Below are 18,325 nucleotides of genomic sequence, written 5' to 3'. Positions count from 1 at the left end.
TGTATTAATAAAAGTATTATTTTAACACTTACATATGTTGAATATCGACATAACACAAAATGTTGAGATAACATAAACACCATATATTAAATTAACAAACGCGGCTATGTTAAAATTTTAGCGCAAAAATTTTAACAATGACCAGTTTTAACACAAATATAAAAGGTTTGTTACTGCATAGAGATGTTGAAATTTTTCACCTCATATTGAGCAAAGCTTCTATTCATTTTTCCGTATACTTTCACCGTATAAATGATTTGTAANTGTTGAATATCGACATAACACAAAATGTTGAGATAACATAAACACCATATATTAAATTAACAAACGCGGCTATGTTAAAATTTTAGCGCAAAAATTTTAACAATGACCAGTTTTAACACAAATATAAAAGGTTTGTTACTGCATAGAGATGTTGAAATTTTTCACCTCATATTGAGCAAAGCTTCTATTCATTTTTCCGTATACTTTCACCGTATAAATGATTTGTAATTTTATGCAGCCACACCTAAAAAATATATACTACTTTCAAATAAATATTGTTTCAAGTAGTTCATAAATTTATACATTCGCAAATATATGTTTATATCATTTTATCATGAGCAGTACATTTTTATTCAAGATACATCTTGAATCCTAATAAGAGAGAGTTTAATATTTTATAATCAAGAATATGAAAATAAAAGAAACTTCAGTTTATATGTGTGTGTGTGTGTGTGTGTGTGTGTGCTTATCCAAAAAGTAAGCGAATTTAAAACATCTTCGGTGAAGTTTATAACATTCTTGAAAAGAATCAGTTTTGAGAATTAGTTTTTCTTTTAAATATACGATAATGAACCTTTCTAGCATCTATGATGAGTATATCGATTTTACGACTATAATAAAAAAATATAGTCTTTGTCGAAGATAATTATTACTTAAAGGAAGGAAGGTAAACTATATCGTAATCGCTTTTCTTAGCAGTAGAATGATATTTTCCTTCGTGCGATACAACGTTAAAATATGCAGAAAAAAAAATCGATATTTCGCCGGCAGTTTTCAGATATATGACATCCCCCTTAAAAATCCATTACCAGATTCGCGCGATCTCCCAGGTATAAACGTCCCGTCCCTCGAACAGTGTGTCCGCTTCATCCTACTAATACCGTTATGCAAACGGTGTAATTATCCTTTTTGTTCTTACCTTGACTGTCTGTCCTGCCTTGAGGAGTGGCTTGTCGGGATCGGGCACGTAGTCCAACGTGATCCCGTAGAATTGGCCCTTGTTGATGTACGTTATTCTGTCGTCCTCGCGTCGCTGCGACGTGCTGATTGGCGACTCCAGGTGGTACTTAAATCCGTAGGGCGAGAAACTAAGAGACGACAGACGAGATTCCCCAAATGAAGCGTGGATTATACGGCCGCATGTGCGCGCGCAAAAACATGCTTGTTTAAAGCCGCCGTTTTTCTCGTTCATTATGCGCCGGTCGCGCTTGATCACGCAGGCGTGTCCATTTGACTCACGCGATTATGAGCTCGCAAACGAATCAGCTCGATCAGCTGATTAAAGTGCTACTGTAATTACCGATCGATTATCCATCGACACCCGCAATTGCAGCTCTCCGCGTGAAGACAGTCACACGTTCATATGGTGAACCGCGTAAAAAGTAAGCGGGCGCGCGCGAACCAAGTATAACCATGGCGAGACATTCGTTAATTAAAACGTCTTTCGTAGGAGGAGAAGGAGAAGGCAAACACTATGGAGCATAAATATTCAAATGGCTAATCACGAGCGATAACGAAGGGATCGTGTGCGAAGGAAACTGGTAATACGGCGCGTAAAAAAGCGCAGGAGCGTCGACGTGGAAAAAAGGAAGGCGGACATACCGAGACTCGCGTCAGGGAAAATCACGGAAAACGTTTGCTGATTAGAACATCGGCGGAGGCAGACGCGTACATGGTCAAATATGAATATCGAGTGGCTAGTCGCGAGCGATAACGAAAGAGTCGTGTGCCTGGAATCCGGGGAAGCCGGAGACGCGCCGGGAGCGTCGAAGTGAAAAAGGAACGACGCCGACGGACATATCGGGACTCGCATCAACCTCCTTGCCCAGGGAAAATCGCGCTTCTAATCGAGCTTATCTCCGCCTCGGCTTCGGCTAAAGCCGGCCAGGCAGGCAGGCGATACCTCATGAAAAATGAACTCCCATAACCTGTGACAGGGAGAGGAGAGAGAAAGAGACGGCGATGTAACGCGGGGGCAAAACGACGCGCAAGTCGCGCCGGGGAAACGGGAGCAAAACGATCGGTCGCCGCGATCGAGGAAAATCGCTAATCGCATTCCGTCCCGCAGCCGGTCTGCCTGCTGCTCCGGTCGGTCGCTCGGTCTGCTACTGTCGGCGAACTTTCCGCGCGATATTATCGCGTCGCCGCGAGAGAACGCCCTATTATCTCTATCTGAGCGCGCGTTACGGCGGCCGACGCTTCGTATTCGCGACGTGATACCCCACGCGTGTATACTTCGTTTTCCCTTCTTTTTTTTCCCCCCTTTGCGTCTTCCTTTGCTTTTTCCCTTTTCTTCTTCAGCCAGACGGACAGAGAGAGAGAGAGAGAGAGAGAGGGCGACGGTGTGCGTGGCGAGCGAGGCGATAACTGACCGTGGCGGGTGAACGCCCTCCTGTGCGCCTCTGCTGCTCGCTCCCGTTGCACAGCCGCCGCCTACCCGGTGTATACCTTGTTACGACTCCCCGTGTGGGTTACGCGCGACTACCGCGGCTCCGATGGTCTCAAGAGAGAGTCCTCTCTCTCTCTCTCTCTCTCTCTCTTCCTTCCTCTTCATCTTCCTCTCCATCTTTCTTCCTGTCCGTCTGTCTTTGCCGCCGCTCCCTCCGCAAACGTACGCGAAAAAGTACGGTCGCGAGTCGAGGTGTGTGAGAGAGAACAAGAGAGAAAGAAGAAGAGGGGGAGAGAGAGAGAGCGGCTACACCCTTTCTGACATTTCGATTTCACGCGGCGAGTCGGCGGACGCGCGTGCGATTTTTCAGCCCAGGCGCGATCCCGAGGCGCTTGTCCGCTTCTGACCGGACGAGAGAGCCGGCCGCGACTTAATAACTTTAACATCATTGTTCATTCCGCGCTGGTGAGTTCGCGAGGAGGCGAGCGGGAGAGATTTTCAGCGCCGCTGATCGCACGGTCGGTCTAATAATGGGAGTAACAAATTACAAAAGGCGGATGAAGCGCGACGGGGCGCGGGAAGATCGCCAAGGAGGATGGATGCGAGAGAGGTGGAGAGAAAGAGAGTACAAAGGGGGAGGCAAAGGACTGAACGAGGACGACGGGAGGATGTGAAGAAACGCGGAGGAAATGAAGGGAACGCGAAAGACTAAGGGGTACAGGAAGTACTTGTTGTAACATAAGTCCAGTGCGGAGATATTAGTTTCGCGAAATGGAAGTGGCAACGTCACGAGTCCATTTGCAGGGACATCGTTCCCAGAAGAAATCTGAGAGCGTTGACACGGGAAGTAAATAGTACGACTGCGTACGCATACATGGATATTTTCAACTTCACGCTTTGTCGCTACCGGCGTAGAAAATTTCTTCGGATCCAATCGGGATCCCGATTTTTCAAAGTAATCGTGGATTCTAGTTGGAAAATCTACGTAGGTTTCGGTTGGGAACGTAAGGTTTCAAATGTACGATTCTAAATGGGAAACATAAACAGCCCTTATATCTGATTATCCTCAACATTGCCTCAAAGTTTCCCTCAAAGCCTCAAAATTTCGCTGAAGGCCTCAAAGTTTTCCTAAAAATTTTCTCTGCTTTTCTTTTCACACTACTTGGATAAAATATATGACACGCTTTAAGTATTGACACTTTACAAGTGTACACACGCGCTACGAGCTCGCTCTATCAAGCATGGTAGCATGAAAAATGTAACCTCGTGTATTAATCTCTTATGTCAGTTCCTACTATCATGGTTTAACTCGATGATTAACTCAACGAAATTGACCAATTACATTGATCAGTTCAGCTAATTGGCCAATGCAATCGATCAATTCCGTTCAGTTAATGAAACCGTCGATTAGATTTAAGGTTCTTGGATACTCGCTGCAACTGTCTAGGAGCTTTAATGACTTCAGAAGCGAGAAAACATCCACCAAGAATTTTTGCGTTATACATTCGAATGAAAAGATATATATTCGCAAAATGACATTTGTGATCGATTCAGCACAATTGCAAAATCGGACAAATATTTTTCTTTTGGACAATCAATAAATAGTTGCAAAATTAATATTGACAAATTCGTGTAAAGAGAAATTAAAAGGGATAATTTCATGTCAAGTTAATTTTCTGACTATTTATTGATTGATCGAGTAAAAAAGAAGTGTTCGTTTAATTTTACAAGTGTACTGAATTGTAGTGTATTTTTTCGTTTCTGGCATCATTGAACAAGGACAGTCGTAATGAATATTCTGGAGCTTTAAACAATGATGGTAAAAATAGGCATTAATCTGATATTCGGTCAAATTATTATACGATCTGGTATTGATAGTCGCACGCAGCACGAAGCCATAGCGCGCGGCCAATCAGCGGAAGACAAGGCTTCATCTTATGACTGGGATAAGAATGGGATTCTTTATTGATATCGTAGTGAAATAACCTGTTTTGGAATAACTTTGGATATTCTAATCGAAATCTATGATGCATACGAGAAAATCTGAGAAAATTTCTATGCGGGTAATGATAACGATTACACGAATTAATTATTAAAACGGAACATATAATCTGTAATCATTTATTAATGTTTTCCGTAAGAATTAAGTTTTCGATTGTTGTGAGAGAAAAAGTTAAAAAGGCAATTTTCACACGATCAGGGACACTCGCGTGTTGCACGGGAGCCCGCGACTGTCCGCCCTGGGCGGCACGAGAGTTATTAACTTTTATCGCTTCTCTTCCGCTCCTTCCATGTAATAAGGCAGATCTATCTATCAATCGCGCCGCAGATCTATCTTCTAATCCGTCTAACCCAGCCGGCCGGCTAACTCGAGCATTGGCGTGCGTATTGTATTAGAACGCGCGTTCATTATACCTATCGTAATTTATTAGCACGATGCGGACGCGTCGTTGCATCGTGCGAGGATTGCGTGAATCTCTAATCGCGCAAATTTTATGTCGGCAATTTTATCTCGACGTTCTCGTTATCTCTAACACTCGCGTCAAATACTCCGACATCATTGAAGCCGACAAGACGAAGAGTTACTTTCCACAATTAAGCATCACATAATTTCTTTTCTTTTCAGAATGGATTCAGTTTGCAGTTTTTCTTTTGGGAATTACTTACATTTTCGGTATCTGGATCTTGTCGGCATCGTTCTGTCTGCCAAAATCGTGCCAAGGCCGCGACCTCGGTGGATTCGGATTCGGATTCGGATTCGTCGCACCTGCGGACACGAGGCCGCTTCGTTGCACCTGTGCCTGCGCGTGGCTCTGCTGCAGCTGTAGCTGTAGGGGTTGGTGGTGTATCACGGCGCCGCTCTCGAGGACCACCGCCGCTCCGGCTGTCGTCCCGCCGGGGCATAGTTCCGTGTAGTCAAACGATGACTGGAAAATAAGAAACATTCGTGAAATAACAATGTATAGATGAAATATTCACTTATTTCTATTATTTTATCAACGGTTAGTGATTTATTATATATTTTTCTCTCATGAATCGCTGACTTCTTATCGAAAAACTCAAAATCTGACTATAAATGGAGCAATTTGGTCAGCGACATTGTTTTCCGTGACCGAAGATCAACAAGAGCACTTTACTCTGATTAAAGTTATTTGACAAACATTTTCCGTCGGCCTGTGTAATTTTAACCGAAGTGCACTACGGTCGTTATATAATTCCGCCCGTGCTAGTTTTTCGCGCTCGACAAGTGCTCCAACGTATTTCCCGATCTCTAAAATTGTCTTCTCACGTCGTAAAACTCGGCGGTCACGAATCGATGGCAACAGCGTCGCCTTCGCGGTGGCTCGCGTAACTCGCTGAATTATCAACAGGTAACATTTCAACGAATTTCTTCGCCGCGGAGAAAGTTGCACGGGATGTAATGATAGTGCATGGCAATTTTGACTTTTGAGCAGCCGGGTAGGGGAACGCACGTATGTGTGCGTGTGTGCTTCGTGCCGTGAAGACCACAAGTGATAGTTGTTCTCTTTTCCGGTCGGCGGTTCGCCGATGGATAAAATGCGCTCGCGTGTACGCGTGGCCCCGCTCTCGGTCTCCCGCCGATTCAAATGCGCACTGATTACGGTGTAATTAGTATTTTAAAAGCTGGTAACGACGTAATTATTTACCGATACCGTTTCTCTCGCGAGCGCGCACACTCGTCCGATTATCACGATTCAATATCCGCACACATCCGCTTGTCCTAGTTTGCATATCAATGCATTTCATTACATTCTTTAATTTCTCGATCACGTCGCCCGATAAATTGCGAGCCGCGTGATTAAGAGGTTCGCCGGAACGATGGATGATTAACCGTGCGCAAACACGCAACTTCACGTGACTATTCCGATATGACTGTCCGCTCGCGTTTTTCTGTCGCCTCTCCATCAATGATACACGCATCGTAAACAAAGTTTAATCGCTCTTATCGGGGGAAGTCCGCCGGATAAAAAATATTTTCAACTTCTCTCTCTCTCTCTCTCTCTCTCTCTCTCTCTCTCTCTCTCTCCGCGCGCGCGGCGATAAAAGAAAAACACCAAAACTAATATAGGTATGGTAAACCGACATACTTATGTTTCTCGGTTGTAAAATACTAAGTTTTGCCAGACAGTACATGAACTTCGTCTTTGTACAGTAGTTGGAATGAAGTGGCAATTTCTGTTTGCAAGCACGTTCGATTGTATTATCGTGTGATTTTTCTTTATGCTGAAATTCTGAATTGAGCTATCTTCTTGTGAGAGTTAAAGTAACAAATCAGCGGTAAGTAATTTATTTGACAATGCTACTTTATAGTGTGAGTTTTGAGCTTTTTAAATCCGTTGGATTTTGTGACAATCTTTATCCTCTCTTACTGAACCACACAAGAAAAGTTAAGGTAAGATTTTTTTGTAAACCGAGAACTGAGTTTACTGGGCTTTCACTCGATATACCTGAACTTTACAGTGAAATATTATCTCACAGAATATAATTGATGTTACCCGACCGATTTTCTCCTTTTTTTTTTGTTTGTTTGTTTAAGATGGTCATAAAAAAATCAGGGGACTTCTTTCTAAGTAACAAAGGAGCAATACACATCGTAAAATATTTTAGAAATATGTAAAATTAAAGAGAGATAACTGTAATTTCAATCTTTTCATTTTATATTTTGAATAATTTCCCATAGGTGTCATAGGTATGTCACATTTAGTTTCTAGAAGCGTCAATCCTCAAACATCTTAGAAAATAGTTATTTGCAAAGAAATATTTAATAACTTTCACAAGACTATCAGATATTTTGGTGGAGAAGAGTTGCATCTATGCTGTATGCACGTAAAAATTGTATACATAGAAATTAAACATAAACTTTACTTTTATACCGCCAATAAAAGGAAAGACTTTAGAGCTTCAAAAACAAAATGGTGTGTCGCTTTTGGCACTTTTCCTTTATACATTTTCATCGGTATCCGCGGTCGCGCGCGACCGAGCGCGCTTCGAACATATGTGTTTGCCGCGCCAGCGAAAGAAGAAGAAGAAAACAGCGAAGAAGAAGAGAAGATAGGAGCGCGCTTTGTGGTCTCGTAAAATCAACCGCACAACCCGCACGCGCTTCCAACCGTAGCTGTTAATAAGCGGCTTGCCAAACGACCTATTCCCTCATATGTCTTCATGCGATTACGCGTCGCCTGCAGTTATTTTTCAATGCAACGCGGTTACCGCAGCTCGTTGCCTCAACTCTCCGCGTGTCATTCCGACGGAGAAGAAAAAAATATAATAAACGCGGCGACTTCTTTCCTGCATAGTTCTCGAGCCGCTGAATCCGCTGCGTCCTCGGAGCAAGGAGCTACTTCGTTCTTTTGAAATTCTCCGAATGCTCCGAGCTTTAAACGAACGAGATATAATGAGCACGGAAGTCGTGAAATCATCTTCTAATTAATCGCTGAAAGTAATATTAATAAAGTATTATTATTATTACTGTTATTATTTTTAAATTTCGGAAAAAAACATTTATTTCCCAATTTTTCCACAGATTTGTTGGATTTCTTACCTTCTTTACGGAAAAAAGTAAATGTGGCAAGTTTTAACCGAACACACGTGAATTTTTCTAAACGAATTTTCGTACTCCCGGGAAAGAGAAATCGAGGAAATCTTGGGAAATATGGAGAAAAACCGGGTTCTTTTTCCGTTTTTTACAACTACAATTATTATCACCGTTAACTTGGTGATATTTTCAAAACCGATCCTCTCCACGGGAACACTCGGATCGGCGGATTATCGAACTTTTTTTCTCATCCGTGACTTCAAGCACTTTTATAATTAATTCCGAGAGGCTTCGACGTCTTTACGATCCCGCGACGCGAGCGTTTGCGCGCGAGTCGCATGATTCGCCGGCGATTTATTTACTTATCGCGTTTCGTCGTCGCGCTACACGACCGCTCTAATTGAGACGTCACTCCGGTGCCGGCGATCGAGTCAACGTTTCGCGAGAAATCCGAGCCGCGGCGTATCGCCGACGCGAACGCGCAAAACTGTCGTGTACGTTGGATAAGTGAGAACGGAGAGGCGAGGGAGGGCAGGCGGATAAATATTTAATATCCAAACAAGCGTAAAACCCTTCAAAGCGAGTGTATCGGCTAAAAATCGGCAGGTCCGGTTAGAATATGATACGTGTTTCGCGCTAACGATACCGCAGGCATGCGTGGAGAGCAACGCGAAGCGTGCGCCTCGCAACGAGACTCGCTACTCACGCAACACGCGCCGAGCTTTACGAGTGGTTTAACGACACCGTTTTTCTTTCGTCGCTCACATTGCGCATTCGTAATTGGCGGTTAGAAACTACGTCGCGCCTAAACATCGCGGAAATGAAAAGCCCATTGGACGTGATAATCCGCATCGAACATTTCTTGAGATCTAATTGGGATCCAGTCCAATTTTTCAAAATAATGATGGATTATAGTTGGAAAATCTATGCAGATTCTGGTTATAAGTGTCACGTTTCAAGCATATCTGATTATAAGTGTTACGTTTCAGGCAGATTATTCTAAGTAGGAAACATAAATAGATCTTGTTTGTTGACCCCTAATGTTTCCCCAAAGATTTTTTCTGCTCTCCATTTTATATTACGATTGAACAAAATAGTATATGAATCGCATAAGCGTTTACACTTTACACAGAAAAAAGTGCTACAATTAGATAAACGTAAGTATAAGAAAAAAGTACTACAATTAGATAAACGTATTTTTCAACCTTTTAAATACCAAGTAATATTTGTATCAATTTAAATATATTTTAGTATAACTTGTGGTACATAATAAAATTACTTGAATGCAATAATACCATAATTTGTAAATGAATTACTGAATGTAAGCGTAAAATGGTCCTAAACGAAATTTAAGAGAATATTTATAATAATATTTCTTATGTAAAATACTTCTTTTCTGTTGAAGAAACCTAGTAGTTTTAAATTTCGATTTTCCTGCCCAGTAAATATTTTCCAATAATAAATTCTGATATTTGCAATATAATGAATTTAATATACATGTTGAAGTTGTTTTGAACATATACAAGTAAATGTCTATTTACATGACACGAAGAAAATATATTGCATACAGTCAATTATATTTCTACTTCTAGTAAATATTTGTTAAGGAGTATTGGAGTAACCATTCCACTTGGATGAAGTAATATATCACTTGAACGGTAGCTTGAACTTTTTCGCAGTGTATAAGTACACATACACGCACGTTATGCATGTTACGCGCACGTTATATTATAATGTATGATAAGATATATATATCTCTTTGACTTTGTTTCATTAGATCTTTGTTGGTCATACAGCCTATTTTGTAGATGCAATTAATTATATTTTATAATTTATTTTACTTTATAACTTAACAAAACACGATAATATCACAGTGTCAGTTATTGATGATCCCTACGGCATTCAACGCGTTAATTTCTTAATCTGATATTCAGTCAAACTGTCACTCGACTCTAATGATGACAGTCGCACGTGACACGAAACAAATCGCAGCGCACAGCCAATCAATATCACGGAAAAGAGACTTCGTCCCATATTTAGGATAAGAATGGAATTTCCAATTGGTATCGTAATGGAATCATCTATTTTGAGACAACTTTAAATATTTCAATTGAAATCTATCCCATATCTGGGGAAAATCATGAGAAATTTTTATTGCTATTATATTATTATTATTATACGGGAACGTGCAAAATTGGCGCCGGCGGAAAAATCTTTCCGCTTCACGTTAACCGTTCTGAATATTGACAGTTTAATTGCGCGCATAATATGCACGTACCGTAGATCGCAGGCAAGTGGATCAGCTTCCAGTAGCGCTTTTATACGCTCGATACGCCCGCTCGATAAGTTCCCGTGTGCGCTTCGGATTTTATTCCGGCTCTTCTCCCGCGCAAACGGAGCAGAACGAACGCGTGCTTTCTAATTCGTAATGCCGACTGTGTGCAATGCTAATGACTTATTCTCGCGCGTGTAATGCACGCGTGCGCGCGACCGTCGCACGATTAATGCCGCCGGAAGTGGACGATATCCAACAGTTACGTGATGAATCGTCCGTGTCACGATGAAAACCGCTCTGATATAACTCGGTACTGTATGAGATATTGCCACTTAGTCTTTGCGGACAAGCTGCTTCAGCTAGATGCGTAAAAAAAAAAGAATCAAAGGCGTTTCCTTTATAAAAATATTTTACCGTATTTAGCCCGCGAAAACTATTAATTTGAGTAGTAAAAACAGACATTCAGCTGAATGAGTATGATCTTGTTTTTAAGTCGAAAACTTTTCCGTAATAACGAACGATTATTACAGCAGCGGTTATTATAGCGGTTTGCATCTGAATGGTATCAATGTATTATTGTGAATATTCATGAGTAATAAACGCGTACACAGTGCTGGGCAGATCTGAGGTGTGTGAACGTACATTCCGCTACGAATACAAAATACAAAATGTTTAAAACTCGCAGACACTCACATTGCATATTTTAGTAGTATAAATAAACGACTCTTTAAAGTGCTTTTTTTCGTATTGAGATATTGACATTATTATTGTATTGACATTAAGTCTACTTGGTTCTACATCTTCAAGTGAGGAAAACGGAAATAATTAATAATGCTCCTTTGATGTTACGGAGGAAATTTAGACCGAGAGGAAATTTGAAATTCTACGTTAAGTCTTCAAGTGAAGAGAACGGAAATAACTTTCCGTTTGTAGCATTAAAAGAAGCACAATAGAAGACTACTAAAGACTTAATGTAGAACTGATATGACTTATGAATGTCTTAAAATGAATAGACTTAATATAAAATTGAACTTTCGACTCGGGTATTTGCGTATACTTGTCATATTCCTTTGCTTAATAGGCTTTCTCTCTCTGAGTGTGTGTGTGTGTGTGTGTGTGTGCACCTGAGAGTGCAAAAAACGGGCATAAAAATGATAGAACGTTAAAATCGGGCCGCATGAGGGGATAAAAACGAAATGAAATATTTTTGTAACGGTCGACACGAAACTCGGGAAGCGGACTTTTGAAGTCTGTCCGGCGCGGATACCGCGCGCTATTGTAAGGGTATTCGCGTAATGAACGCAAGAAATTAACGCTCTCGCTTGTTTTTATTACGCAGGAGCCGTCCAATTACGCGTCGACGTTCGAGCGCGCATTTTATCATGCAAACTAAGTCCGCGCGCTGTGACTATTAAACATCTCCATTTGTCGGCGTTTAAGCGTAAAAGTGGCTCGATAACAGGATCGCCATGCCGGCGAGAATACGCGTCTATATTAAGAAATGTCTCTCTCGGAGCCATTAGTTCTAACAAACGCGACCGGATATCAACGTCGAGACCGGAGAAACGGGTTCGCCGCGGACTTTTCCGCCGGCGCGCGAACCCGTTCGAATTTCGCGCTCCGCTCCCGTAACACCCGCGATAACCATAATCGCTCCCTTCGAGTGCGTTACCCGTCGCGATACGCGGCATTACCGTCCGAATTTATCACGCCGGTCTAACTGTAACGGCGGCGGGAGAGAGAGATTCGCGCGACAAATCGCCGCGAGAAACGACGAATCCCGCCGCCGTCGTCGTCGTCGTCGTTGCATACGCATTCAACGCATATTAGAGCGATTTACGCGCGTAATAGCGTGCATGTCCCGCGCGCGCGGGAGACCACGGGGAAATTAATCGCGGAGAGCCCGGGAACTCTCCCGGTGAGGCTGTGCTCGTCGTCGTGGGCGAAAGCACTCGCTTGACAAATCGCGTCGAAAACGATAGCGCGCTGCACGGCAACGGATATCGCGAGCGTGCGAGAACGCGAACGCAATAGGATAACGGTTAATACCCCATGCATTAAACCATGCAAAAGTGTCCTTTGNGGGGGGGGGGGGGGGGAGGCAGGCGACGAGCATCGGGGCGTTAACGAACGATATCGCGCCGCGAAATTAATCGCGCCGCGTTCCCGTCCGCGGCGCCGTGGGCGAAGTCATTTGTACGCGGCGATCGAATTGAAAATGATAGCGAGAACGTCTCGGACGATGCCGTTTACAGTGACACGTCGGCGACGGCAACATCCACCCGTGATTGAGCTACGGTTATATATCAGTGGACGACGATTCGTTGCTCCCCTTGGATCTAGCGAAGCAGGTTTAAGGCCGGTATTCATGCGCCAAATCTTATATTTAAGATCTTATATTTAAGATCGTCTTAAGTTTATCTTCCGATTCTGTACGGATCGTTCCACTGGTTATAATATATCTAAAGGTGGACTTAAAACGGTCTTAAATATAAGTGATGACTATGAATACCGGCCTAGAAAATGCTTACTCTGTTTTAACTTAATCGAGATAACATGAACCAAGATCGAAACTACTTATTTCATCGAATTCCGATTTTTAATTCTCAATCTTTAAATCTCAATACAATACTGAAAAAAAGTACTACCGTTCGAGTAAGATTTATTTGGACCAAAATGATTGCTCCAAAATTCTTCGACAAATATTTACTCGAAGTAGAAATATAATATTTCCTTCGTATAAGTTTAACTTGTACGAAGTAAGCAGTTAAGTAAACACGTTTAATTACGTGTTAAAATAGTTGCGACAAGTATTAAATTTTCACGATATTGAGAATATTAGAATTTACTTAGGACTCAAATTTAATTATTAATTAAATTTTATTAGGAATTTAATTTTTATTTTTAATTAGGAATCAAATATAAATCCCCTTACAAGAACGGATTAATCGGGAACATTAAAAATAATTGTTACTTTAGGATAGAAAAAATTAATTCAGCGTGTAAGGCAGATTCTCCGCGTACGATTGCTGAACGAAAAGATTCGGGTGTATGTTCAATGTACGATTAACGGGTATCTTCCCGCAAATAATATTAATATCAATTATATTAATATTAAACTCGCACTATAGGACACCCGCTTAGATTCTTATAAGCCTAATTAAAGGATCTCCATCAGAATTTATTTTTCAAAATTATTCATTCAGGCAGAAAAATCGAAATATTTAAAACCATTAGATTTCTTCAATGGGAAAAAAATATTATGGTAAATACTTTCTTAACACGTTCGCTGCAAGGGTCCAAATTAACGTGCTTATACTACGGATTAACTCGTGTTTGGCACAGGAAGTCGGTAATCGATATATGAATATATGCGTAGTTGGCTTGTGAGGCTCATATGCCAACTACGAGTATACTCGTAGTTGACAGCGAACGTGTTAAATTTAAAATCATTTTACACTTACATTCAGTAATACATTTATAAATTACGGTATTACTGCGTTCAATTATTCACTACAAGCTATTGAAATATACTTAAATTAATAAAAACATTACTTGATTTATGAGTTTGAAAACAGGTAGTTACGTTTATTTACGTCATTCGATACGCTTTGCGTGATGATTTCTTTGGGTAAAACGTGATAAGCGTTTTTAGGACACGCTTCATTAGATCCAAGGAGGGACGAATCACTGTCCACGGGTGTACATTGATCGCGTTGTACGGGTCCACGGGGCCCCTCGATCGTTTCTGCGGCCTCCTGTTCGCCGCTGCATTTTCCTGGACGATTAATGACGCCGTCGCGCTTACCGCGTATCTCAGTAGCGATGGTCTCCGTGCGCGCGAACACGCGGTAAACATTTCTCCGCGCATCTCTCCTCATAATTCTCCTCATACGGTATCAGCCTTCGCTTCGATCTTTGTACGGTGACGTGATAGCCGCGATCCTGTTTCTATCGCTTCGTCGTCCGCTGATTGCAATTTATATAGACGCGAGCCTTTTACGATCCGCGCGACGTCGCGCTACGTCTCCGAGCAATGTTCTTTTATGCGACGTGACAGAACGGTGTGTGCTATAACACGTGAGAATTATCGGCTCGTTTCGTCCCGTCCCGGACGCCTCTCGGATTCTCCGCTGATCGAATTTACATCGATTATCTGTGTCATCGGGATGCCGGCGGAATTCTTCCGCGGGCTCCTTCACGTAAAAAGGATTTCAGTAGCTAAATTAGTTGTAACACATGGACACTTAAAATTTTCACAGTGTAAGCAATTTTAATTTCTAGCAAATCCTTTTGCCGCCGCAGCAAAAGAGTTTGCTAATGCAGCAATTAAAATTGCTTACACCGCTAAAGTTTTAGGTGCCCATATGTTACTGTGATTATGTAATTTAGCTATTGAAGCTAATCTTTTTTTGCGTGTTCTTCTATCGCAGCTTTGCGCCCGTCAGGACACCGTTCCATATCGACCACTTCGCTACGACTATTTTCACTTTTGACTCGTAATATCCTCCGCACGACTCGATTTCACGATGACTTTTATCGCGAACATCGAAGTGGATCCGTCGACGATGTCGCTCGTAAACGCATATCCGCGGCCGCTTGTCCGCTCAAAAGTGTGTCTAAATGCGCGAGAAAAGAACGGCTTCCTTATGTATGTTTGGTTTTGCAAGTCGGAGATATCAGTTTGCTCTTAAGATTATCTTAAGATATTTAGGCAATAAAACGATCTTCCTGGAGCAACCAGAGCAAACTGACGTCACCGATTTGCAAAACCGAACGTAGCTTTTAAGGTCGATTCTCACTATATAGTCCAAGCACGGTCAGATCACGGTCGCAGTTATAAATTTGTTTACCTCATTCGCACTTTTCGATCATCTGGTGGTCTTCCGTCTTGTACTATCATCTATCAAAGTACCTTGTTTTAAAATGCCGTTCAAGCTTTTATAAATGTTTCGATATATCACATGATATTATAGAACGAGTGTGTTATAATATTTATAATACGGGAAAAATAAAACATATAACTTTTGTTGCGGTTTTTCTAATATTTCACTCCATACCTTTAATTTGCATAAAGTATCGCAGTATTTTTCGTGAGAGAAATTGTACAATTCCTCCTTTATACGCAAACATAAGTTTATCGTTTATCTCAAATAAGAAAGACGAACTTCCTTAGATGGAAGCTTCTATTGACCGTCTGCTGATTGTCTTTCGACTGTTTCGCGTTCTCTCTTGACGATCACGCTACGGTCCAGATTTCTTCCGAAGAATCCTTGCGGTCTCGTGACCGCCGCTTGAGTCGACCGTGACCGACAATGTGAATGCAAACTCGAGAAAGCATTGAATCAAACAGAAGCGATATTCGACCGAAACTGTTCTGACCTGACCGTGACCTGTGAACCGATAGTGTGAAACGAGCATTACGATTCGAGATGAATGAATCGTGCTCGGTACTCACCTGATGAAGCGCCGTGGGCGGATGATGATCCTGCCTGGGTGTGACCGCGTCCGCGCCTATACCGGAATCAGGGCTGGGAAGATCAACGGTCAGCACTTTGCTGCTGCTCGACGACGAGCGTATCGCGTGTGTCGTAGCATATGAGCTCGGCACAACCTCGTACCTCGTGTACGAAGCGGTCGTGGTGGACAATGAGGACGAACTTGACGACGCGAGCGGTGGCAGGGTGTCGCCGGCGACGTAGACTGTCGTAGCCTCCTGATGGAGGCCGCCCGGGTTCGCCGCATTCGCCGTCCCGGTCGCCGACGTGGACGTATATCCGGCCGACTGCAGCCGCGGACTGCATGATGAGTAGGGGTCGTAGGGACTGCCGTATTGCTGCACCTGCGGACAGATACATCGCGGTTCACTCTCCCTCTTTCTCTCTCTCTTTCTTTCTATTTTCTTCGATTATTGCTTTCTTGTTGATTTATGTTTGTACATTTTTACCCCTTTTCTCCGCATTTCCAGATACCACACAGTGTAGCGTTACATCTACTAGCTACCCTAATAGAAATTAACTCTCAGGCTTTGCCTAAGGAAGTAAAACCATATGGGAATAAACCATCTATCTACTCTGGGAAAGAGTACTTAAAACTTTATTTGTGGGAGATGTAAGGTTTATTTCACAGAAATAAATCTTATATTTCCCACAGATAGATTTTTAAGTATTTTTTTCTCAGTATATCCATCTTTCTCACGATTGACGCCTATCGTATCGTTATCGGCGTATATCGGGTGGATCGCATTTACGCGTGCTCTTTTTGTGGAGAAGACGCGCGACGACTCGACCCGCGCATGCAATTGAGCAATCTTCCATAGACTTGGTCGCCACGCGCGAGCGCGCGCGCGAGGGAAGCGCGATTCGCGGAGTGCGAATTTGAACGATGTTATTTTCTCTCGGCAATGACGAACGGGTCGCGTGTTATTTTGCGGTGCCCGCTTATTGCTTTTGGTTATACGTGACACAATGTTTCGGCGATGGGTGCGCAGATACAACATTTACGGACGCGGCTGCGTGCGCACGGAAATCGTGAGCCTTCGAGCAATTTCGCGCCGGCAGATATCTCGCGGTGTGTCTGAAAACACTCGAAAATTGGTATTGTACGGTAAGATTTCTTTTTTTTTCTCGCATTACTTTCACCGTGTTCGACGATCGTGGGATGTGAGATTACGCAGCGGGTTACAGCCTTGAGCGAACTCGCATCCCTGAGAATTCACACGGAAATTCATGTCGCCGCACGCGCAGGACGCGATGTAAGAATATGAACGGTCGACGAAATCGCAACACCAAGTCGGAACTTAACACTTTGCGGTCCGCTGATGGTATAGTATCGTCGCACGAATTTCGACGTTGCAATCCACTGATGATATAGCGATGTTGTGATAATAAAACGTTAATATTAATGATATACTTATATGACTAAAGATAAATAAGATAAATAAAAAGGCAAATATGTGAATAAAAATAAAAGCGAATCTTATTAGATAATATCATAGATATCATATATAAATAAATGCCTAACAAATACGGTGCAAAATCGCAGTCACGCACCAGAAAATGACGAATATGAACGACATGGTTGAAGTAGTAATGGGCGAAAGTGCAGAAATATTAAATAATAGAATTATATCCGACAGAGAATTTTCATCGGTGTTCACGATGAAATTATTATACCTTCAGAAAATATACATTTCTTACAATCAATTATTAGTACATCACCAAAAAATTGTAGGTAATTTTGTATCAGATAGCGCGATAATTTCATACGGAATGCGGACCGCAAAGGGGATGCCGATGACGAACTTGATAAGCGTCGATAACGTAGAAACGACTTTCAAACACACGATTGACACGACGCTGCTCTTCTTGTGCTTTTCGTACATACAGATCTTGCGTAAAGGTAAATAAATATAAATGTGAATGTGATAAATGTATATTACTCTGTTTTTACCATATCTAATCGGAAAATCTATAGAGCAAAGATATAGAAGCATTTTTCTACAAACTTCTCGTATTTTTCTCTAAGCCTCTGAATTTTATTGTAAAAGTATAAAAATGTTCTTTGAAATTTACCTAATTAGAGCACTAACACATCCGATATATACAAGTTGCAGGATTTCTGTATCAGGATAATATTTACGTTAACTGATATTTAAAGATGCCGCTTTGAAATTTTCAATCATTTTCGCCACATACTGAGGAATGCTCCGATTTATTTTCGCGCGCATTTTCGCCGTGTGAAAGCATATACAATTCTGTGCGGTTAATAAAACACGAACGGAAGAACAATCAGAAAATACCGAAAAGACGGTATTCCGTCCGGTAAAGTTTTCGAGTAT

At 42.0% G+C, this 18,325-nt stretch overlaps 1 protein-coding gene across 1 annotated transcript in view; it reads right to left on the bottom strand.

Moving 5' to 3' along the window:
• Window positions 1-1,183: 1,183 nt before the first annotated feature.
• The window catches only part of LOC106748517, a gene marked incomplete at its 3' end in the record, with an annotated part of 43,260 nt that continues 26,118 nt past the window's right edge, over window positions 1,184-18,325 (bottom strand). Inside the window, exons 3-5 of the mRNA XM_014627116.1 lie at window positions 15,944-16,327; window positions 5,321-5,580; window positions 1,184-1,352 (exon numbers count right to left, since the gene is read on the bottom strand). Of these exons, the coding sequence (XP_014482602.1) occupies window positions 1,184-1,352; window positions 5,321-5,580; window positions 15,944-16,327 (813 nt within the window). The remainder of the gene's footprint in view (window positions 1,353-5,320; window positions 5,581-15,943; window positions 16,328-18,325) is intronic.

Source organism: Dinoponera quadriceps, unplaced genomic scaffold (assembly GCF_001313825.1).
Source record: "Dinoponera quadriceps isolate SergipeBrazil2010 unplaced genomic scaffold, ASM131382v1 scaffold2976, whole genome shotgun sequence".
In the NCBI taxonomy this organism is placed as follows: Eukaryota; Metazoa; Arthropoda; class Insecta; order Hymenoptera; family Formicidae; genus Dinoponera; species Dinoponera quadriceps.
This window is presented reverse-complemented; position numbering and strand designations above follow the sequence as displayed.